The sequence below is a fragment of the Gopherus evgoodei genome, chromosome 10, assembly GCF_007399415.2.
Source record: "Gopherus evgoodei ecotype Sinaloan lineage chromosome 10, rGopEvg1_v1.p, whole genome shotgun sequence".
In the NCBI taxonomy this organism is placed as follows: domain Eukaryota; kingdom Metazoa; phylum Chordata; order Testudines; family Testudinidae; genus Gopherus; species Gopherus evgoodei.
In genome coordinates, this window is record NC_044331.1 from 38,253,175 (window position 1) to 38,277,589 (window position 24,415).

General features: G+C 46.9%; 1 protein-coding gene across 1 annotated transcript in view; it reads right to left on the reverse strand.

The window, feature by feature from the left end:
* Window positions 1-13,780, reverse strand: part of ODF3L1 (outer dense fiber of sperm tails 3 like 1) — a 29,076-nt gene extending 15,296 nt beyond the window's left edge. Inside the window, exons 1-4 of the mRNA XM_030578255.1 lie at window positions 13,774-13,780; window positions 2,399-2,551; window positions 972-1,082; window positions 247-357 (exon numbers count right to left, since the gene is read on the reverse strand). Of these exons, the coding sequence (XP_030434115.1) occupies window positions 247-357; window positions 972-1,082; window positions 2,399-2,551; window positions 13,774-13,780 (382 nt within the window). The remainder of the gene's footprint in view (window positions 1-246; window positions 358-971; window positions 1,083-2,398; window positions 2,552-13,773) is intronic.
* Between the last annotated feature and the right edge of the window lie 10,635 nt (window positions 13,781-24,415).

The window sequence follows — 24,415 nt, forward strand, 5'->3', positions numbered from 1 at the left end:
ACCCTTGCTTCTAGGTTTCCCACTTAGCCCACTGCATGCTGGGACAGCACTTTGTGGGCTTAGGGAGTGCTAGGCAGATACTCACACAGTGCAGACATGATCAGAAAAACTCAGGAGTTCTGTACCTCACTTAATTTTAAGGAGTTCCAAGTAACCTGTGATACTACACTCATCTATCTGTCCATCATACCCTAACCATCATGGAATGCACTGCAATAATAGACCAGCCATGTTTCTGCTACTCACTTAGACTCTTGTCTCGCTTCTGTATGCGGAAGGACGATGGCTTCCACCACCCAAAGCGGGAGAGGTGAGGGTCTATGAAGCAGGCACCAGTACTGACTGTGTCAGCCAAGACTACAAGAGAAAGGAGAAGAATCCAGTTCAGGAAGTATCAGCTCACAAGCTACAGCTGAGAGATCTGACCCTCAGCTCACCATCTTGCACGAGTTTGACTTTTTTTGGTCCCTCTAGCTTCCCTGAGAGCCCTTAGAACTGGGATTTTAGATGGGCTAGGCATGATAGCCACATGTCTTCATGCTGAAGATTTTGTCCCTGACCAGGACAAAGTGCCAGAAATGGGCTGGATCTGTGTCCCTGGGCTGGTAGCACCACATGAACATTCCTGCACTCTGCTACCATTTGGGTGGGAGGCATCCAAGAAGCAATGCATTTGTCCCATAGGGTTTGTAGCATACGTCATTTATCCTGTAACGTTCTCTAGGTTAGGTGCTCAGTCCATGAACACTTGGGACTAAGACCGTCTACATGCTGGTGAGGTGCTGAGTCCATGGGCCTTTGAGGCTTAGTCAGGTTGTCTTTCCCTCCGACTACGGAGCTTCAAACTCATTTTGGACTTTTGTATGCTAGGGAACTGTGGGCCAGATGTTCAGCTGGTGTAAATCACTGATGTCAATGGAGCAACACCAGTTCACACCAGCCAAGGTTCTGGTTCCATGTCTGTAACTCACTTTTCTCCGTGTGTTTTATACGCATCGTGTAGGCTGGTTCTGCAAACATGGTGAAGTCGTGATTCCTGATGCCAGTGCAGGGCTGCCGGCCATATTTTCCGGCCCCTGGCCCTGGAATGCAAATGGAAATGTGAATGTACAATGTTGACATGAAGAGATGAACAAGTCAGCCCCCTTTTAACTTATATAACAGGTTCAACCAGAAGAGATTCATGCCTTATGCTCCTTGTGAAGCTCCTTTCTCCTCCTACCGATGTATCATCTCAGTCCAAGACAAGGAAGTGATCTTGTGACTAAGTCCCCTAAGGTGTTTAGGCCCCCCTGCTCTAAACCTCATTCTTCAGAGCTTAATAGTGAGGATGACCATGCTCTAATGAGAAGGTCTTTAGTCTCCCACCGGCCTTGTATCCCATTCCCTGGCATGGGGATATAATTATGGGAGTTACCAGAAGGTTTTCCCTGAAGGAGTTACCCTGACCAGAAGGTTTCTATCCTCCTGTTCCTCCAGAACACCATGGCGTGGGTGTTACTGTCTCTACTATCACCTCCTTCCCCCTTGTCACTCCAGAGCACAGATGAGATAATCTCTGCCCTCTGCATCCTACAGCCCCAGTTGCGAATGTAACTGCAAAGGTGACTGTCCCATACAGTCATAGCTTTCTAACCTTTCCATCCTGGAAAGCACCTCTTTGTAAAAGAAAGATTACCTGATGGACCCCCAAATCCCAACACTCCAAGCTCTGTTGCTTGGCTGTCAACTATGGACTACTAGGAAGGTCTCTGCAGAACTCTGGCAGTGATCCATGGACCATCATTTGAGACCCACTGACCTAACAAGAGGCCTCCAGCCCCTCTGTTTCCTACGCTCCCAGGCTGCAGATGACCTAAAGGAGTTACTCCCTGGTTCAAATGCAATTACTTCAGATTTTGCACAAGCCATAGTGATAAGCAGATGTAACCAATTCTCCCTCAGCCCGAGGAGCCATTGGCATCCCACTAAAGATAGGTATGACCTAGAGATGCTAGTTCCCTGTGAACTCTGGCTTTGACCTACAAGACCCAGTCCAGCTCCATACATATGAGCTTTTCCACTAGTCCCTTTCCCACCCCGCAGGTCTGTCTTTCTGTCTTTCTATCTACAGCAATCCATCTATAAAAAGGTTCACTTGCCTGCCTTAGGATGAGAATCCTATTATTAACTACTATTATCAGCAGCACCATCTATCGATCCATCTATCGATCCATCTTGGGATACTGTACTATTTCCCATTTATTCTAGGTACTCTTGCATCTATCTCTCTGCCCAGCCTCAGGGTATTGGGGCAACTCTTTCACTCCAGCTGGAGAAAAGCAGGGACAGGCAGGGCTATTTCTTCCCTAACATGCTTTAGTTAGAATGTGTTTGCCCAGGTAAGAAGTTCACTCACCCTTGATTTTGGCACTGATTGGTGGGTACTGCTTGACGCCCCCTGGTGCTGTGGCTGAGGTTCTACAGGTGCTAGCGCCATAATTGCCAGCTCGGTTGGGACCTATAGACTTTGACATCTCCCTTGGGGGGAGGCCTCGGGGAGTCTTTATAGCTTCCGTCACCCGCAGTTACCCTGGAAACACATGCCAAGAAAACACTAAATAAATAAAGCTCTGCAGCACCCAGGCTCTGCTTCTTGCTAGAGGGATCAGGGCACCAATGAACTGAAAGGGCGACATGGCAAAGTCAAAGCAGCCATTTGCAAAACATGCGTGGGGAAAAGACGAGCTCTGCGTTAAAGATCAGTTTGGACCAGTGACTTGCGTTGCTGCCGCTTCAACTTGGCCAGTGATTAAAAGCTTAATTTAAAAACTAAACAAAAAAACACCACCCAGATCCTCAAACTTGCCTTCCACTTCTTTTTTTTGGACCGTAAACGGCAGCCCCTGCTCTGATTAGCCCTTTGGTTGCCAAGGGGATGATGTAAGTGTGGAATCTGGAAAGTCTGTTTATTTCCACATTGCCATGGTGCTGGCAGAACGTTGTGGAAGGATGTGTATGGAGCCAAGCTAGCCTCCAACATGGTGGGCATTAGCTCTGCGTAGTGACCACTAAGAAGGAGAAAGCCACAGGCAGTTGGTGAGACATGGTCTGGGCAGACTCCAAAGGCTGATCATGTTACCAACTGTCGCTGCCGTTGTAAAAAAAAGATTTAGTAAAAAAAAAAAAAAAAAAAAACCACTTTTATGAGCCCTGCAGTCCAAGTTGTTATCACAGAATAATGCGTAGTCTGTAAAAACCCCATTCGCGCTCCTCTAAAGGGGCTGGCTGCTGATCTGTCCAGGCAGCTCTCAAAATAGTTTGTCTCGAGCTAAAGAAGGGTGTCTAGTGCAGTGGTTTTCAAACTGCAGGTCGCAACCCAGTACTGGGTCGTGGAATGTAAGGCACTGGGTCGTGTCGGCTCTGGTCAGCACTGCCAACTGGGCTATTAGAAGTCCCATCGGAGGTGCTGCCTGGCTAAGGCAGGCTAGTCCCTACCTGTTCTGACACTGCGCTGCGCCCCGGAAGCAGCCAGCAGCAGGTCTGGCTCCTAGGTGGCAGCCATGGGGCTTTGCATGCTGCCCCTACTCCGAGCACCAGCTCTGCACTCCCGGCCAGTGGGAGCTGGGGGGCAATGCCTGTGGGCGAGAGCTGCACGGAGCCATTTGCGCACCTCTGCCTAGGACCTGGACCTGCTGCTGGCTGTTTCTGGGGCACAGCGGACTCCGTGGTGCCAGGACAGGCAGGAAGCCTGCCTTAGCACTCTCTGTGCCGCTGACCGGGAGCCATCTGAGGTAAGCCTGGCCCTAACCCTGCACCCTAATCCTCCACCCCAGTCCTGAGATCCCCCAAACCTGGAGCTCCTTCCTGCACCCCAAACCCCTCATCCCTAGCCCCACCCCAGAGCCTGCATCCCCAGCCCACAGCCCTGACCCTTTCCCACACTTCAGCCCCCTGCCCCAGCCCTGAGACCTCCTCAAACCCTGAACCCCTCATTCCCAGCCCCACCCCGCAACCCTCACCCCTACTCTCTGCCCCAGCCCTGAGCCCCTCCCACACTCCAAACCCTCACCCCCAGCTCCGTTGGGTCGTGGGCATCAACAATTTTCTTCAACTGGGTCACCAGAAAAAAAGGTTTGAAAACCACTGGTCTAGTGGCTCTGGCACTCCACAGGGGCTCAGCACTGGGTCCCAATCCTGGCTCAGTCACGTCTCCACTCTCAGACTGTTTCCCTCTCACTCGCTGCCCGTGTTCCCTATTTCGATGGAAAACTCCTCAGGGCAGGACGGCCTCTCAGTGCATATGCACAGTGCCTACCACAATGGGGCCTCAGTCTTGGCTGGGGCTTCTAGGCACAATTACTAATTACAATTAATCCTATCCTGGCCTTGTGCTTCAAACAGGACAGGGAGTGAGCAGACTTGGGTTCTGTCCCTCACGCTGCCACTGAATGTGTACGATCCTGGGCAAATCAGTTAATCGCTCTGTGCCTCAGTTTGCCCACCTGTAAAAGAAGGTTTATAACACTTCCCTACCTTTGTAAAGTGCTTTGAGAGTCTCCAATAAAACAGAGACACAAATGACACTAAAAGCACACCTTGTGCCAACCTCATGGCCACCCCTACACTCTCTTCAAGAGAAAGAATTGAAAAAGCAGAGAACAGTGAGATTACAGGGGCATTTTAATGTGCCCCCAGGTACTTAACTCTTTCTCCTCTGGTTGGGAAGCAGCAGAACTGCTTGCTGTCCTTGTGCTGCGCAAACCCTTAACAAGTACCTTAGGGTATGTCTACATCTACAATTTTGCAGCGCTGGTTGTTACAGCTGTATTAGTACAGCTGTATAGGGCCAGCGCTGCAGAGTGGCCACACTTACAGCAACCAGCGCTGCAAGTGGTGTTAGATGTGGCCACACTGCAGCGCTGTTGGGCGGCTTCAAGGGGGGTTCGGGGAACGCGAGAGCAAACCGGGGAAGGAGACCAGCTTCGCCGCGGTTTGCTCTCGTGTTCCCCGAACTCCCCTGCAAACCGGGGAAGGAGACCTGCTGGATCACCAGCGCTGGATCCTCTACACCCGAGACAAAACAGGAGTACGGCCAGAGCTGCAAACAGGGAGTTGCAGCGCTGGTGATGCCCTGCAGATGTGTACACCTCCTAAGTTGCAGCGCTGTAACCCCCTCACCAGCGCTGCAACTTTGTGACGTAGACAAGCCCTTAGTACACCTTAAACAGGGCCGGCTCCAGGCACCAGCATTCCAAGCAGGTGCTTGGGGCGACAATCTGCAAGGGGCAGCAGTCCTTGTTGTTTACCCCCAACCAGCACACCAAATTGTCGCCGCGGGCGGTGGGGGCAGTCCCTGTGCCACTAGGGCAGCAGGCACGTTTCCATGGTGGCAGCAGTTCAAGGGCAACTTCTATGTTTAGCTGAAGCCGCCACAGACAGCTAAACACAGAAGCTGCCGCTGAATTGCCGCCACCGCGGAAACGCCTAACGGCACATGGACTGCCCCCGCTGCCCATGGCGGTAATTCAGCACGCTGCTTGGGGCGGCGAAAACTGTAGAGCCAGCCCTGACCTTAAAAGATGTGTTTGGCATCTTTATCGCAGAGTACTCTGTAAGGGAAATCCAGCAGATTCGGAAGTTTCTTATGCAAGAGGAGAATGTAAATTCCCTGAAATCTGCAAAGGAGCCACTCAACAGGCGGTTTCATTGCAGAAAGACGCAGTCCCGCCCTTAAAGGGTTACTGGCAGAGCTAGTAGGCCCCAAATTAGTAGTTTTCAGTTGAACAGGAAGCTTTGCTTCTCAGAGGCACTGGTCCACAGCAGTTTGCCCTCCTCCACATCAATCCAGATGTTGACTATGAAAGAAAAACAAACCCACAGCCATCATCCTAGCCTCCCAGGAGAAACAAATCTGCTGTCCATACCCTGGCCTCCTGAATTCACATTACAGCAGACTGCAGAGCTGTAATAAATACATGGGGGACTTGAATGAGGTGGCTGAAAGAGAGGGATAGGGATGGGGGAAATTGGCGCAAAAGCTGCGTCTCTCTTTGTAAGAGCCCGACCAGAGGCAGTATTTTTGTCCTTGCCCCAAATTCATTTGTTTCCTTTATTTATTGTGCTAAAAAGACTGACCAGAGTGGAATACAAAGCAGTTTGTGGTAGGAAGGGAGAGCCCCGTTTTGACTTCCCTAACACCTTCTGCTCGATGTCTCTGTTTCTTGTAACCACCTGTTTCCCATCTTATACTTAGACAGCAAGCTCTTTGAAGCAGAGGTCCCTTTTGTTTGCTGTGTGTACAGCACTACACAACAGGGCCACTGCAATGCAAATGATAAATGATAAAAATAATGACCCAACATCTACGCTGTTAGTGGGAAAAGGCCCCCACAAAGTCTCTCCCCACCTGCCTGGACATTTCAGACACCCCAGGGTTTGGAGGAGAGAGGGGAATCGTGGGTGGTGCTACAGCAGTAATATACAACTCTTGGAAGACGGCTGATGCCTCCCTTATTCATATTCATTTAGGGAAAAATCCTACAAGTAATTCAGTGAAGGTTGCTAACCAACATACAGCATTGCCAACACAAGCATGATGAAACAAGAAAACGAAAATTTAAGACATCAGCAACCCACATGTCCTCAGGAAACTCACTAATAAAGCAGGCTCCTCACAGAACACATTGCAAACATTAGCAACATAGCTCCATAATGCAAGGACTGATTCCCTGTCCATCCATCCACCTGTACTTTGTGCAAAATGAGTGCAGGGTGAGTGTCTAGCACTTTGTATTGCTGTACGCTTTCCCAGTGTCTGGCTAGTGCAGAGGTGAAAGTAAGCTGGTACGGAGTACTGGCAAGAGCCAGTACACCATGCCGGACGGCACCAGCTTCCGCAACGCGGATTTAAAGGGCTCTGGACTGCCCACGGCTGCAGGAAGCCCCGAGCCCTTTGAATCCCAGACGTGGCTCGGGCTGGGATTTAAAGGGCTTGGGGCTCCCCGCAGTGGCAGGAGCTCTTGGCCCTTTAAATCCCAGCCCCAGCCCAGCAAAGCTCGGGGTTCCCCATGGCGGTTGGAGCCCTGGGCCCTTTAATTTGCCCCTAAGCCCCGGGGGGCTCCCAGCCACCTCTTCAGCTGGGAGCCCCTGGTTGATGTAAAGGCCCTGGGGCTCCCAGCCACAGCCAGTACCCCCAGGCCTTTAAACCTTGAGAGGCACTGCCTCTTCTGGATGATGCCATGCCCTCTCAGGACTCCGGCAGTACCGGTAAGTCCTGTAAGTTACTTTCACCCTTGGGCTAGTGGGTCTTGCCTACATGCTCAGGATCTAACGGATCACCATATTTGAGGTCAGGAAGGGATTTTTCCCCAGGTCAGACTGGCAGAGACCCTGGGGGTTTTCCACCTTCCTCTGCAGCATGGGGCATGGGTCACTTGCAGGTTTAGACTAGTGTAAATGGTGGATTCTCTGTAACTTTAAATCTTAAATCCTGATTAGGGGACTTCAGTAACTCAGCCAGAGGTTAGGGGTCTATTACAGGAACAGGTGGGTGAGATTCTATGGCCTGCAATGAGCAGGAGGTCAGACTATGATCACGCTGGTCCTTCTGACCTTAAAGTCTATGCAAGGTGCAGCACAATGAACCATCACAGGCCCTGTAAATTGTAACCTTAACTCTGACAGTTGATGGGTTGTATGCAGCTGTGAATGAGGCGTGTTCCCATCAGCGTATCCATCCTTTGCTCCATTAGCTGCTAGCTTTGAGCACACATTTAGTATTAATCATTTCACTGATCTGCTACTCCAAAATCTGATGTTTAGATTGCAGTGTCTTCCTGCCATGAGACAACCCTAACAAGTTCCATCCCATGAACACAGGTTGAGTTTGCTTAGCTAGCAAACAAGTTCTAGCATGTGAGGGCTTGGCTGCACTTGCAGGTGTGCAGCACTGGGAGTTACAGCTGTCTTCGTACAGCTGTGTAGGGAAAACGCTGGAGTGTGGCCACACTGACAGCTACCAGTGCTGCAGTGTGGCCATATTTGCAGCATTTGCAGTGGTGTTGGGAATGGTGCATTATGGGCAGCTATCCCACAGAGCACCTCGTCCCATTTTGGTGCCATGGTTGTGGGAAGGGGACGGAAGGGTGCGGGTCATTCTGCTTCCTGTCCCAACGCCCCATGATGCATCGCTGCACATCCCAGCAGTCCCTGTTTTTCCGTCCACGTTTGGCACCATTGTGACTCTCCGAATGGTTTCTATGCAGCGCGATTTCTGTGGGAAATGGAGCCCGAACTGCTGAGGCATATGCTGACGAATCTCGCCAGCACATCACGTTTGGCAGTTCAGCTATTCCTTAAGCTCCAAAGTAATGGGGAGTCCGACGATGATAGCGAGTCGCCTGACGTGTACGACACGACATTGCTTGTGGCATTCACGGAAATGCTCAGCACCATGGAACGCCGCTTTTGGGCTCGGGAAACAAGCACTGAGTGGTGGGATCACATTGTCATGTAAGTCTGGGATGACGAGCAGCGGCTGCAGAACTTTCGGATGAGAAAAGCCACTTTCATGGGACTGTGTGCTGAGCTCTTCCACACCCTGCGGCGCAAGGACACGAGATTAAGAGCTGCCCTGCCGGTGGAGAAGCGGGTGGCTATTGCAATCTGGAAGCTGGCAACTGCAGACAGCTACAGATCGGTCGGGAACCAATTTGGAATGGGAAAGTCAACTCTTGGAATCATTTTGATGCAAGTTTGCAGGGCCATTAATCGCATCCTGCTAAGAAGAACCGTGACTCTGTGGATGGCTTTGCACAAATGGGTTTCCCTAACTGTGGAGCGGCGATAGATGGGACGCATATTCCTATTCTCGCACCACCCCACCTACCATCCGAGTACGTTAATTGGAAGGGGTATTTCTCTATGGTTCTCCAGGCGCTTGTGGATCACCGTGGGCGTTTCATTGACATTAACATAGGCTGGCCTGGAAAGGTGCATGATGCACGCATCTTTCGGAACGCTGGCCTGTTCAGGAAGCTGCAGGCAGGGACTTTTTTCCCAGACCGGAAGATCACAGTAGGGGACGTTGAAATGCCCATTGTGATCCTTGGAGGCCCTGCTTACCCGTTAATATCTTGGCTCATGAAACTGTATACAGGGAAGCTTGACAGGAGGAAGGACCGGTTCAACTACAGGCTGAGCCGGTGCCAAATGACTGTGGAGTGCGCTTTTGGCTGTTTAAAAGGGCGCTGGCGATCTCTGTATGGGAAGCTAGACTTGGGGGAAAGCAGCATCCCTGCGGTTATATCCACGTGCTGTACCCTCCATAATATTTGTGAAGGGAAGGGTGAAACATTCAGTCAGGCATGGACCTCCGAGGTTCAACGCCTGGAGGCTGAATTTGCACAGCCAGAGAGCCAGGCTACTAGAGAGGCCCAACGCAGGGCTTCAAGGATTAGGGATGCCTTGAGGGAGGAATTTGAGGCTGAAAACCAACAGTAATGTTTGGCGCCTTGCATGGGAGTGAAGTGCAGTGGTTACAATGTTAGTAGGAATCTGTGTTTCCTAAGCTGATTTCCAGTGCCCGTTTCTTTCCTGGGCTAAGGTATCTTTGACTTTCTGCAATAATAAAGACTGTTTTCAAAGCCAAGAATTCATTTATTTAAAAGAGAATAACTTTATGGACAGACACACAACATTTTGGGAACCTAGAAGGGCAGGTGGGTGGGGTGGGGTGGGGCACTGTACAGTCACAGGTTTGAATATGTCCTGTCTGGAGTGCTGTGCAATGACTGCTGCTCTTCAGGATGCCTATACTGCATGGTGATGGGGGTTGAATGCAGAGGGTAAGGGTCGTAGTTCTCAGGTCTGGTTGGTGAACGTACAAGTGTTGGAGGCAGCTGGTGGTGGTAAGAACCTGGATGCTGGGGAAGGGGGTTTTGAGCTGACATTGGGGCACAAGGGAAAGAGCTTTGGGACCGGGGGAGTGCGGCGCAGTAGTGCTCTGCCTGCATGGCTACGAGCGCCTGGACAGAGTCCGCTTGGTGCGCCAGGATGCTTATCAGCTGCTTTGTGCTTTTCTTCCTGGCTGCTGCGTTTCTCTGGCGGATCCTGCTTTCCCTTTCCCTCCAGTCCTGCACTTTTTGATTCTCTCTGGCAGAGTGATCCATAACTGTTTGCAGCAGGTCGTCTGCTTTTTAACAGCTTTTTCTGGAGGTTTTGGAGTCTTTGAGCTGTTGATAACACGGGCAGCTGAGAACTCAAGGTCGCTTGTGGAAAGGCAAAAAAGGCAATAGTTAACAGAGGCAGCATTGTTTATATCAGACATTTATTCCCACGCAGTGAAGGAGTTTACAGTCTTCACAATAGCATAATTTTTCCATACCAAAGAGAGTGCACATAACCCACAGGAGCCCTGAAATGGTGGGTAAGGGGGACAGATTGCTTCAGGGCTGTGCAGGGGTTTCTGTGCGTTGGGGAAAGCAAACAGCTGCAGGGGGCACCTACACTGAACACTCTCCCAACATTTTCCCCAGAGTTGATCCTGGAAGATATCTCGCTGCTGCAGGTAACCTGGGAAGAGCAGGAGAGTCTTCTACAGCAATGCGGCCCCTATGCAGCTTGCTTTTGTGCAGCAATGGTTCCCCCACCCCTCGCAGCACAGTGGCATAGATGCGTTAGCCTGACTGGGACAAGGACCACAGTGGCTCTCCCAATAAACTTGCGCAAGCTCATTGCCCACACTCTGGCTGAAACTTTTGAAGAGATTACCGATGCCAATTACCACAACGTGATAGACCACATCAATGGGCTATTCCACATCTAGGCATGCATGCATGCAGCCCTAACCCTCCCTCCTCTCCTGAAAAATTTCAATCTTGAAAATAAAAGCTGCTTACCAGGAACCCACTCCTCTGTTTGTCCTCCACCAAGTACCAGCTGCTGCGACTGGCTACCTTCCTCCTGGCTTGAGAAGAGCTACTAGCTGCATGCCTCCTGGGACTTTGGGGTGTCTCCCCCCACCCCAGTACCCTCACTCTCGGTTTTCTCCTCCCCGCCCCTTCTCCTCCGCCTTCCCCCACCGCTCTGAAATGTCCATCGTGGTCCTCAGATTGGCTGTGGGGTCACCCCCAAGTATCGCATCCAGCTCTTTGTAAAAATGGCAGGTCGTGGGGGCAGCACCGGAGTGGCGGTTTCCCTCTCAGGCTTTGCAATAGGCACTCCGCAGCTCCTTCACTTTAACCCTGCACTGCACTACGTCCTGGTCATGGCCCCTTTCCAGCATGGCCCTTGATATCTGCCCCTAGGTATCGTAATTCCTACGGCTGGAGCGCAGCTGGGACTGCACAGCTTCCTCCCCGCAAACACTGATGAGGTCCAGCAACTCGCCATTGGTCCATGCTGGGGCTCATTTGGCGCATGGAGGCATGGTCACCTGGAAAGATACACTGATTGCACTCCACACCTGGCTGAGCAAACAGGAAGGGGATTTTTAAAATTCCTGGGGCATTTAAAGGGCGGGTCACCTGAGGCCAGGGCAGTAGAGTTCAAACTGATGAGCAGAGTGGCTGAGCAGGCATTCTGGGATACCTCCGAATACCTCTGGAGGCCAATAACAGCGCTTTTGATGGCACACTGGTGGAGCAGCACTGCATCACCAGCACTGCAGTCGTTATTCCCCAGGCCAAGGTGGAGTACATGCAGCACTGTAGCCAGGGAGATGCAGCGCTGTATGTGCCTTGCAAGTGTGGACGGTGAGTAAGTTGCAGCGCTGTAAAGCCACCACCAGTGCTGCAACTCTCCAGTGTAGCCAAGGCCTGAGTTTCTATTTATTATAAACACATACACACAACCCAAAACATCAATCATTAACGATTTGAGCCTCAGATGAGGTTAAACATTTTTTAGAAACCATAGTAAACTAAAAATTACCCAACACTGCAAATGACAAACTAGATTTTAGCGCTTTCACGCGTGAATGGCATGCGATGAATAGATTTACATGCACTAACAGAAAGGCTTCCAGAACTTTCTTCCAGCTGAAGGTGGAAATCTATAGCCAACCTGAACTCTGGAGCTGCTGATGTGTTTTGACGTTATGGGGTGACTGACGCAACCTATCACTGCCCCTCTGCAGCTGTTGGTCCGTAGGAGAGATGGGCCCAGTCTGCCAAGCTCTGATCCAGCTTCAGAACCAGATTGCCACAGTTCAGCCATGTTCTGATGCATGGTTTTGGTTTGGGTGCCTCTCTAATGTGGAAGGGGCGCTGACAGATCTCTGTGCTGTCTGTCTCACAGAATGGGGAAGAGACAAACCAAGGGCTATATGCTCCCTTTGGATATGTCCACATGGCAGCTGGGAGTGAGACTTGTGCTAGCACAGCCTGAGCTAGTGAGCTAAGACTAGCTGTGTGGTCATTGCAGCACCAGCGGAGCCTCAGGCTAGCCATTGGCGCTTAAGCCCACCCTATCCCATGGGTCTAAGCTCAGACAGCTAGCCCCTCCACCAGTGCTCCAATGAGATATACCCTTTGATGACATCCAGGATTCCCACTGGCATCAGTGGCCCTCCTTGTGTAACGTAGGACAGACTAAGGGAGCCCCACTCCCATGGGCAGGACAAACATCCATGACAGCACACAGCTGAGATAATCTAATTGTTCCCGCTAGTTATCGCAGCTCAACGGAGGCCCATATTTCACAAGTCGACCTCAGCTTCTCCCCCGCCCTCTCCCCAAGTTGTTCCAGCCTCTCATATGATAGAGCATCACCTGACAAGGCTTGTGTTTAACAGATCGGACAGTGGGGCTTTTTCTTCATTAAGGCTGCCTCTCCGGGATGATTCATTGACCAGCCGGAGTCTTCTCATTAGAATGATTCATTGGTTTGGGCTGTTTGTTTGTTTGTCCATTTCAAACAGGATGAGTTTGGTGCTGGTGAAAGTGAGGAATTAATACCGAGCCAGGCACGATGCGATGCAGGCAGGCACAGTGCAGGCTTTGAACAAACAGCTCAACTCTGATTCTCCACATGCCCGACTAGCCCAGCCCTGGATTCTTCACACGAAGTGGCTGATGACTCTCATTCCTCACCTACAGCACCCCTTGTTCTTCGAGTCCTGCACTGCCACGCACACACAAGATCTGCCAGTGAACCCCAATCCTCCCTGCTTACACTCCCTGACAGCCAAGTCTTCTGCCCACAATCTGCTTCATTATCGTATCTCAGCGCTGCCTTACATCTCCTGCTCTTCCAATCATCCGTCCCCCATCCTGCTCTGATCAGGCACCTCTGTCTGGAACTGCAGCATCTCCTGCTATTCCGGTTCCGTGCCTTTCCTAGACAAGGGTTCTAGCTGGGTCAGACAATGTGATGCTTTTGTAATGCTATTAAATCTCCACTGGTGATTAGACCCCCAATTTCATTTCACTCATAGCCTCAGCCTGATTTGGCCCCAAGTATCGTACTTAGCTGTGGAAACCCAACGAGTTAACCCTTTGTCCCATGTAGGTCTCTGCTAATGGCTATGGGCAAGTCTTTCTCCCCCCAGTACATCAGGTAATTTGCCTCAACACAGACATTAGCTTGTTTACTAGTTTTCAAATCCTCAACTTTTACCAATTCCAAGGCTGGACTCTGTCCTAAAGCGATACCATCCATTTACACTAGCTTGTTACAGTCAAGGTTTTTTTTGTTCTTCCCTTACCAACCTCTGCTTCCACATGGAATCAGATGTCAACTACACTAAAAGACTACAAATCATATCCAAAATATCCAGAGATGAGAATTTACCTGCCATCCCCTATATGCTTGATAGATTAACTGCACAGCTGTCCTCCTGCTCTGCAGAGTCAGCTGTCCAGTCATCCCTCTGAACCTGAGATACAGACTGTTTACTCAAAGAATGAATGTGGATACAGTCCTGTCCCAACACTGTTGTCTCCCCGACAAGCTGGTTAAGCTTATAGGGCTGTTTAAACTGCCTAACAATTTTTATCCCACCTGAAATCTCCTCAAAGCTACCTACAATGGATTTTTTTCAAAGCAAATTCAGTGGATTCATTTTCATTTGAAAGACTTTGGCCACTAGGCACCAGCACATTTTCCCCAGAAAAGAGACTGTTTACTATCAACAATGGCCCATTAAGGGTCAATGGAAATAATTCATTTTCAGACTTTAAAGACTTCACTAAGAAATTCCTTTTCTTTTACAATATCATGCACCGCAACAGATTCTGAGTTTTATTTATGTCTAGAACTGACTTTGGCACAACAAACAAATCACCAAACTTTTTCTGATATCAGAGGGGTAGCCATGTTAGTCTGGATCTGTAAAAGCAGCAAAGAATCCTGTAGCACCTTATAGACTAACAGACGTTTTGGAGCATGAGCTTTCCAACTTTTTCTGAGTTTCACATAAATCCAGAACCACATCTGGCCCATCAGGATGATTTTCACAAAACCCCCTCTCAAGTAAACTGCTAGACTTCATAGTCAAAAGATTAGCAGCATTCTTTTCCTTGTTACAAGTTTCCACTCTGTCAGTGAGTAACATAGTCAAATCACTTTCATGCTTTCCTTGTGCCCTGGCTATGATATCACCCTGATCAGCCAAGGTTGTCATATCTTTACCCAACAACACACTAGCAACAGGCAAAATAAAAGCACCAGAATCGCTTGGTCTCTAGGAGCTATTTATGACATCAACTGGATGCAACCTGGCTACAATATCATTATCCCTAGCAGTCACAAATTCAGGACCACTTCCTTCCTGGGCTTTAGTTGTATCCAGAATCAGCTCTGAGTTAACTGATAAATCTTCACTCATCATAGGCTGACAGGCTTCTTCTGTCTGCTTTACAGATGGAAAAGAGCTGGAGAAACATTCCACTTTAACATACAAACAGCTTGGGATATCATTTCCCTTGTCCCAGCACACATGGCTGTTCATGGATAATTGCTTGGAGACTGGGGTAGCTCCCTTCATAGGCAAGTTGTTACCCCAACAGACACAGGAACATTTCCTTCATTGTCACAATTCTCTACACTGGTAACAGATAAGGTATAGGGATACTCATGTTCCATTAACCTTGCCTTCCCAAACTGCTGATTAGACAGAGCCATCAGCTCAGAAGGCTGCTTATGCTCATCTAAACTTTCTTTGCCTTTCCCTCCCTTAACAGATAAACTGCTGTTTTCCACAAGTGTCTTATTACACAGAGCTACTTTAAGCACATCACTTTTACCTGGGTCAGAGACTTACTTTCCCAAGCTTTACTAGCCAACATTCCATCATTCATAAAAAAATGTACCCTTTTCTTCCTCCATTAGGGCTTTAACCTGATCACCAACTTTAATTTGCTCTAGAGAAACATCTTCCTGAGCCTTATCTGTATGCTAGATTCACTTCTGAGATCCAGACGGACAATTGGGAATTTTTTCCACAGATAAAACAGCTATCTTCCTCATACAAACATTTGGAGAAGCCTGTCATAGGCAAATCCTTGCCCCTAGTGGACAGGTTCAGGATGATCTCTTTCTTGTGACTGGTTTATGTCATCAGCTTGACTGAACAAAGTTTTATCATCATCCCCAATCAAAAACTTCCTTACACCAAATTCCTTACTTCATGTTTAACACCATTCCATTCCAGATGGATTCTGGCTAAAGGCTCACGTATAGTGAACTCAGAGGATTACAATATTCACACTCTGATTTGGTAAACAATCTTCCTCTCTGACAAAATCTGTTTTAATAAGAGTGATGTTTGAAGCTGTAATTTGCCCTAAACAGCTTTTACCATTGACTTTTACATTCTCTGCACAAGGTATGGGGTTACCTTCACCTGAGCTCACAGTAAAAGCATTTGCATAAATGGTGGCAGCTTTGGGGTAAATTTGGTTACATACAGACAACTGCTTAGAGTCAAACAACATACCAACATTGTTACAAACTGGATAGATTCTATCCCCATCTTTGTTTTTGAGAGGAACTGGTTTTTCAGGATGATACAGTTCCTCTTGTTCCTTTATTTCAGGGGTGAGCAAACTATGGAATTGTGTGTCTCTCGGGGGCAGAGGTAAGGGAGGGGTACATTGGTGTGAAAAGAGGTGCTGGGGTGTGTGTGTAGGTGTCTGAGGAACTGTTGGCCTGTGTGCATGGAGTGTACGTGGGGGTGAGTAAATTCTGAAGGGAGGAGTGTGTGTGGGAGAGAGGAGTGTGTTGCCTGTGTGAGGTATGTAGAAAGATGCATAGTCATTTGTGTACAGGCGTGCACATGAAGGGATGAAAAGGGCTAGAAGGCCGGTGTGGGAAGTATTGCTATGAATGTGTCCTATGCAAGCCTGTGTGTTTTGTTGTGTAGCGATGGAAGGTGGGGAAACTGGTTCACATAAAATACGAATGAAATGTAAACCTTTTGGGGTTTTATGCCAGCTACCACACCCAGTAACTCAACCCTCCAGTGATCCTCACTCACACCTTTTACCCGCACCACTGTCTGTTGTGGCTGTTTATATTATGGTAGCACTTAGAGTCCCCAAGCAGGATCAGAGCTCCATTGTGCTAGGTGCTGTACACACACAGAGGATGAGAGCATACCTCCCCTGGAGATCCGACAATATAAACAATAATAAATATGTCTATCTGAGTTTACCTCGGTTTGTGCTTGGACTGAGCAGGTGAGACCGTGGAGTCAGGTAGTTTCCATCCTGGAAGGGCTGAGCCAGCAGCTAAACCAGGTGAGAGAATCCAAGCTGATTGTGAAGGGAGGCACACTCAGGCATGAGAGATGCACAGGATGATGAATGAAACTGTAATAATGTGACACGGCAAGGAAGTCCCTGGGGAGCCATTCAACCCAGACTCCAGCAAGAGAGAGTTCTCCCAAGGCAGGCTAGCAGGTGGTCAGACTCAGGGAAGGGAGTTCAGGCTAGTGGACATAGCTGGTGGGGGGAGGGATAGCTCAGTGGTTTGAGCATTGGCCTGCTAAATCCAGGGTTGTGAGCTCAATCCTTGAGGGGGCTATTTAAGGATCTGGGGCAAAAATTGGTCCTGCTAGTGAAGGCAGGGGGCTGGACTCAATGACCTTTTAAGGTCCCTTCCAGTTCTAGGAGATTGGTATATCTCCAATTATTATTGTTAGTTACTCAGTCATGTCCAGGGCTCTTTGTGACCCGCTGAAAGAGAACAGAATAGGATGAGGATGCTTCCCAAATGCCAAGGAACGAGATGTGATAAGAATGGCAACGGACAGCCAGAAGGATGCTGCAGAACTCCTGTTTATTGTGCCCCACAAGGGAACCAGGAGGAGAGGCAGAAACAGCAGAAAAGCCCTGGGAAGAGCTGATCTTTCTGATGCCAGGTGTGAATAGAGAAAAGCTGAAGCTGCAGGACAAGTGGTGCCATTGGCTGAGAGAGGAGGGTTTGGGATTTCCAGGGCACCAGAACGCCTCACTTGCTGCAATGAGAAGCAGATGTTTGGATTAGGGTCTCCACCTGAGCAGATAGACCCTGGGTTGAGAAGTTCCATGGCTTATTAAACACACTTTAGCTTTCTCTTAGCTAACATCTGCCCTGAGCATCCAGCCTGAATAACGCTAAAGAAGCCAGTGATGTTCTGTAGCAAAGGGTCAGTAAAAGGGATATTAAAGGGGTAGTAAATGCACCTCAGCTTCTCTGCACAGAAGGAAGGAATGTTGGAAGTAAGCTCACTGGAGCTGGAAGTGATAGCAAAGTACGGGGAATGTGGCCTAGCAGGTGTTCCTGACATTGGGAGAGATGGGTGTGCCAGATAGACTGTTAGTCCTGAGGAGTGCAAAACATACCCAGGAGAGTCAGAAAGGGAAGGAGAGGTGAAGGGGTGGCTCTCTGAAGCTATATTTGACCTGGCCTTGTGAGGGTACACAAAATGATGTATGGAATGTAAGGAGACTTTTCCCACCTTGCGGTCCTTGACAGGGGCCAGATATTTGCTCATCTTTACGCTCTCTTAGCACGAGTCACAAAGAGATGATTATCAAGAGAAAGCAGCAGCAGGCAGTGGACCTGGGATTTCCCGCACCAAAGCACAGGCCTCTACTCTTTTATCTCAAGTGATAACTCTGTTTTCCAGTAGTAGTGATGGGCTCTTATCCTCTCTGTGGAGAGGAGGCCAGGACACATTTAGGCAGCCTGTTACACAAAAATAAAGATAGAGAGAGATGGAATAGCCCAGCCACTAAGTTGTTTTTTTTAAATCAGTCTTTAAACAAAGAAAATAAAGGGAAAAGCCGAGGATAAGTAGGAGGCAAAGTAATGCAGACCTTGTCAATAGAGTTTCAGATAAAAAGCAGGAAAGGGAACAGTTGATAAAATTGACTCTGTACAAACTAGGAGACCTGGATATTATGTAACCCAGGGATTTAATAGAATTAGCTAATGAGTTTACTGAACCACTGGGACTTACTCATAAAAAGTCATGAAGAATGAGGCATAGACCAGATTTATTTAATGTCTTTATTAATGATCTGGAAGCAAGAGTAAACAACCCCTTGATTAAATTCTCAGATGATACTAAGCTGGAAGGTGTTGCGAGCACTCCCAAAAACAGGGAAATTGCACAAAGGGTCCTAACGAAGTTAGCAATAAACTGAATGAGATTTAACAGTGAAAAATATCTGGGTGGAAACAATCTGAACTACAGCTATTCAATGGGAAGGAGACACCTGGAAGGTGGCAGTGCTATGCAAGATCTAGGAGTGATTACGGAAAGCAAGGGGAATATGAGCTTCCCAGCAGATACAGTAGCAAAGACTGCCAATGCAGTTTGAGGTGTATATCCAGAGACATCACATCACTGGCCAAGGGAGCAGTTGCCTTAGAATACTGGTAAGGCTACAGCTACAATGATCCTTCCTCTTCTGTGGGCTCATTGTATCTCCTATCTGCTCCCTCCACATTCTATATTATGCTGCTGGCACTATGCTCTGACTGAGCATGCCTCAGAACTGCAGCGGCTCCTAATCCCATGTTGCATCAGAGTCAAGCCGCTTGTCCTTACATTCAAGGCCCTTCACATCTCTGCCTCTTATCTGCCTTCCCCCATCCCCTCCCACATCCCTGCCTATTCCCTGTGCTGCACCCAAGATGAGCAAAGGAAAAATTTACCACAAATCAAAATGGCTGAGGTCTGAGGAATAGCCTCCAAGGGGAAGTGGTAGAAGCTCCATTGTCTAATCCATTTGAAAACAAAAGATGAGATAAGCCACATACCTGCAGCTAAACTTTCCCTAAGGTTGGGGATGTTTGGATCTGGGGTTCTTGTTTGGGTCCATCTCTGTTTAAAATGTGACTGGATAAAGCTCCAGAATGTAATCATGATGCAGAAAATATAAAGCCTATTAATAAACAATAACATTAGAGACATCCAGACATTAGACATAGGCCAAAATCTTGGTTAAACTAAGGCCTACACCTTAAAACATGTCAAATAGCAAATGCAGTTTCTGTGTGCCACACAGAGGAGATGTAGACCGAGTTACTGCTGCAGCCAGCTAGCCTGGCTTCACCACAAGCTTTTGCTAAATTGGGAAGTAACTTTGTTACCTTTTTATTCTATTTTATACATTTGTAATGAAAATTGAGTAGATCAGGCTAAACTATTTGATATCATATCACCAGGTATAGTATTATTACTAAATAAAGAAAACTAAAAGGTGTCAATTCAGATTTAAGAAACTAGACCAGACAATTAAAGCTATTTAAATTTGGTAACAGACTCCTTCAGTTTAAGGAAGTTTCATTGCCTTGGTAACCTGACCACAAAAGTACTTCAAATACTGTAGTTCAAACCATGCTGTCTATTTTAAATAGGAATGTGATGAATGCGCAATATAGAACTCATCTTTAATAAAGGTATATATACAATGTATTCGTTTTGTATTAAAGAACCTAATACAGTCAAATGGTATGTTGAGAAGCCAATATGAAATGTAAATCTTTAAACTTTGACAAGGTTACTGGCCTAGTGAATGAGGGGAAGAAGTAGATGTTTTATATCTTGATTTTAATAAGGCTTTTGACATAGTCGCACATGACATTCTCATAAAAAAAACCTAAGGAAATATGGTCTAGATTAAATTATAGGGTGGGTGCACAACTGGTTGAAACCCCGTATTTAAAGAGCAGTTATCAATGGTTTGCTGTCAAACTGGGATGATGTATCTAGTGGGGCTCCATGGGTATCAGTCCTGGGTGTGGTACTATTCAATATATTAATTATTTAGATAGCAGACTGGAGAGTATGCTTGGAAACTTTGTTGAGGACACCAAGCTGGGAAGGGTTGCAGCAGTTTGGAGGACAGCACTAGAATTCAAAATGACCTTAACAATTTGGGGAATTGGTCTGAAATCACAAAGATGAAATTCAATAAATGCATTTCCTTCATTTAGGACAGGTCCATCAATGGCTATTAGCCAAGATGATCAGGGATGCAACCCCACACTCTGAGTGTCAAAAGACTCTAATAGCCAGAAGTTGGGAGTGGACAACAGGGGATGGATCGCTCAATAACTGCCTTTACTGTTCATTCCATCTCAAGCATCTGGCATGGGCCACTGTTGGAAGACAGGATACTGGGTTAGATGGATCATTGGTCAAACTGGGTCAGACCATTCTCATGTTTTTATGTTCTTACATAGGAAAGAAAAATCAAATGTACAACTACAAAAGAGAAAATAACTGGCTATTTGGTTGTATTGTTGAAAAGGATCTGGGGGTTTTAGTGGATCACAAATTGAATATGAGTCAATAATGTGACACAGTTGCAAAAAAGTCTAACATCATTCTGGGGTGCACTAACAGAAGGGTCATACCAAAGACACAGGAGGTAATTGTCCCACTCTTCTCAGCACTAGTGAGGCCTCAACTGGAGTACTGTGTCCTCACTTTAGTATATGGACAAATTGGAGAGAGTGCAGAGGAGAGCAACAAAAATGATAAAAAGTTTACAAAACCTGAGCTATGAAGAAAGGTTAAAAAAAACAGGCATGTTTAGTCTTGAGAAACGAAGACCGAGGGGGGACCTGCTAACAGTCTTCAGATATGTTAAGGGTTGATATAAAGGGGACTGTGGTTAATTGTTCTCCATGTCCACTGAAGGTAGGACAAGATGTAATGGTTTAATCTGCTGCAAGGGAGATTTAGGTTAGATATTTGGGAAAAGTTTCAAATTATACTGTCAGTTAAGCTCTGGAATAGACTTCCAAGGGAGGCTGTGGAATCTCATTGTTGGAAGTTTAAGAACAGGTTGGACAAACACTTGTCAGGGGTGGTCTAGGTTTACTTGGTCTGCCTCAGTGCAGGGGACTGAATGTGATGAGCCCTCAAGATCCATTCCAACTCTCCATTTCTATAATTCTATTATATGAATCAACCAACACATGATAAAATCTAATGACTATGCAAAACTCTCTGTGCAACAGAAAGAGTTTTGCCTATTACTTGATCCCACTAACCTTGTCACTGAGATGTAGGGAATAATCAAGTACTGGTATAGAGGCATTTCCTGCTGTTTTATTTCAATAATTGTTATAGCCCATTGGTGATGGACCAAGCAAATGAGTCAAATGGACTTTATATTGCTGCATGATGAACTACTAAACAAGGACAGAACCATCCAGGAATGGAAAGATACTTTACATAAAGACTTTGTCCTAACTTCACAATGGATATTTCTGCAGAAAGATTTTTTAAAAGTGCCAGTGGAAAGATCATGGAGTCATGCAAAGTTGGCCAAAGGAACACACCACAGAGAGGCCCAAGAAAGCTCACTTGCAGGAGTAGGTGCTGACCAGAGCTACATCAGCTGGCATTCAATGTATGGCCCAACATTTCTTATACAAACTAGCATGACATAAGATGTTTTGCACAAAATATACTGGCATTTTCCCAGATTAAGTTTCAAGAAGTAATAAAGGAGATGCCTCTTTTTCTTGTTGTATGGCGAGAGAGGACACAGTTTGTACCTGCATAGGTCACTGCCTGACTGGCCCACTGCCAAGAGGAGGAACTGGACCATGCTGCCCATCAGAAAATGTATAAAAACACCCTGTGTTGTTCAACACGTTTCTCCCTGAAGCCAAAACATCTGGATGATTCATAGACTTAAGGTCAGAAGGGACCATTATGGTCATCTAATCTGACCTCCTGCACAATTCAGGCCACAGAAATCTCACCCACCCACTCCTGTAACAAACTCCTAACCTATGTCTGAGTTATTGAAGTCCTCAAAATGTGGTTTAAGACCTCTAGGTGCAGAGAATTCTCCAGCAAGTGACCAGTGCCCCATGCTGCAGAGGAAGGCAAAAAACCTCCAGGGCCTCTGCCAATCTTCCTGGAGGAAAATTCCTTCCTGACCCCAAATATGGTGATCAGTTAAACCCTGAGCATGTGGGCAAGACTCACCAGCCAGTACCCAGGAAAGAATTCTCTGTAGTAACTCAGATCCCACCCCATCCAACATCCCATCACAGACCATTGGGCATATTTACCCGCTAATAATCAAAGATCAATTAATTGTCAAAATTAGGCTATCCCATCATACCATCCCCTCCATAAATTTATCAAGATTAGTCTTGAAGCCAGATATGTCTTTTGCCCCCCCCCACTACTCCCCTTGGAAGGCTGTTCCAGAACTTCACTCCTCTAATGGTTAGAAACCTTCGTCTAATTTCAAGTCTAAACTTCCTAGTGCCTAGTTTATACCCATTTGTTCTTTTGTCCACATTGGTACTAAGCTTAAATAATTCCTCTCCCTCCCTGATATTTATCCCTCTGATATATTTATAAAGAGCAGTCAGATCTCCCCTCAGCCTTCTTTTGGTTAGGCTAAACAAGCCGAGCTTTTTCAGTCTTCTTTCATAAGACAGGTTTTCCATTCCTCAGATCATCCAGGTAGCCCTTCTCTGTACCTGTTCCAGTTTGAATTCATCCTTCTTAAACATGGGAGACCAGAACTGCATACAGTATTCCAGATGAGGTCTCACTAGTGTCTTGTATAATGGTACTAACACCTCCTTATCTTAACTGGAAATACCTTGCCTGACGCATCCTAAAACAGCATTGGCTTTCTTAATGGCCATATCACATTGGCGCTCATAGTCATCCTGTGATCAACCAATACTTCAAGGTCCTTCTCCTCCTCTGTTACTTCCAACTGATGTGCCCCCAATTTATAACCAAAATTTTTGTTATTAATACCTAATGCATGACCTTGCACTTTTCACTATTAAATTTCATCCTATTACTATTACTCCAGTTTACAAGGTCATCCAGATCTTCCTGTATGATATCCCAGTCCTTCTCTGTGTTAGCAATACCCCCCAGCTTTGTGTCATCTGCAAACTTTATTAGCACATTCCCAATTTTTGTGGTCAGTAATAAAAAGATGAAATAAGATTGCTCCCAAAACCGATCCCTGAGGAACTCCACTAGTAACCTCCTTCCAGCCTGATAGTTCACCTTTCAGTACGACCCATTGTAGTCTCCCCTTTAACCAGTTCCTTATCCACTTTTCAATTTTCATATTGATCCCCATCTTTTCCAATTTAACTAATAATTCCCCATGTGGAACCATATCAAATGCCTTACTGAAAAAGAGGTAAATTAGAGCCACTGCGTTTCCTCTGTCTAATAAATCTGTTACCTTCTCAAAGAAGGAGATCAAGTTTGTTTGGCACGATCTACCTTTTGTAAAAACCATGTTGTATTTCGTCCCAATTACCATTGACCTCAATGTCCTTAACTACTTTCTCCTTCAAAAATTTTTTCCAAGACCTTACATACTACAGATGTTAAACTAACAGGCCTATAGTTACTCGGATCACTTTTTTCCCCTTTCTTAAAAATAGGAACTATGTTAGCAATTCTCCAGTCGTAAAGTACAACCCCTGAGTTTACTGATTCGTTAAAAATTCTTGCTAATGGGCTTGCAATTTCATGTGCCAGTTCTTTTAATATTCTTGGATGAAGATTATCTAGGCCCCCCGATTTCATCCCATTAAGCTGTTTGAGTTTGGCTTCTACCTCGGATGTGGTAATATCTACCTTCATATCCTCATTCCCATTTGTCATCCTTCCATTATCCCTAAGCTCCTCATTAAAGACTGAGGCAAAGTATTTGTTTAGCTATTGGGCCATGCCTAGATTATCCTTAACCTCCATTCCATCCTCAATGTTTAGTGGTCCCACTTCTTCTTTCTTTGTTTTCTTCTTATTTATATGGCTGTAGAACCTTTTACTATTGGTTTTAATTCCCTTTGCAAGGTCCAACTTTACATGGCTTTTGGCCTCTCTTACTTTATCCCTACATGTTCTGACCTCACTAAGGTAGCTTTCCTTGCTAATCCCTCCCATCTTCCACTCCTTGTAGGCTTTCTGCTTTTTCTTAATCAC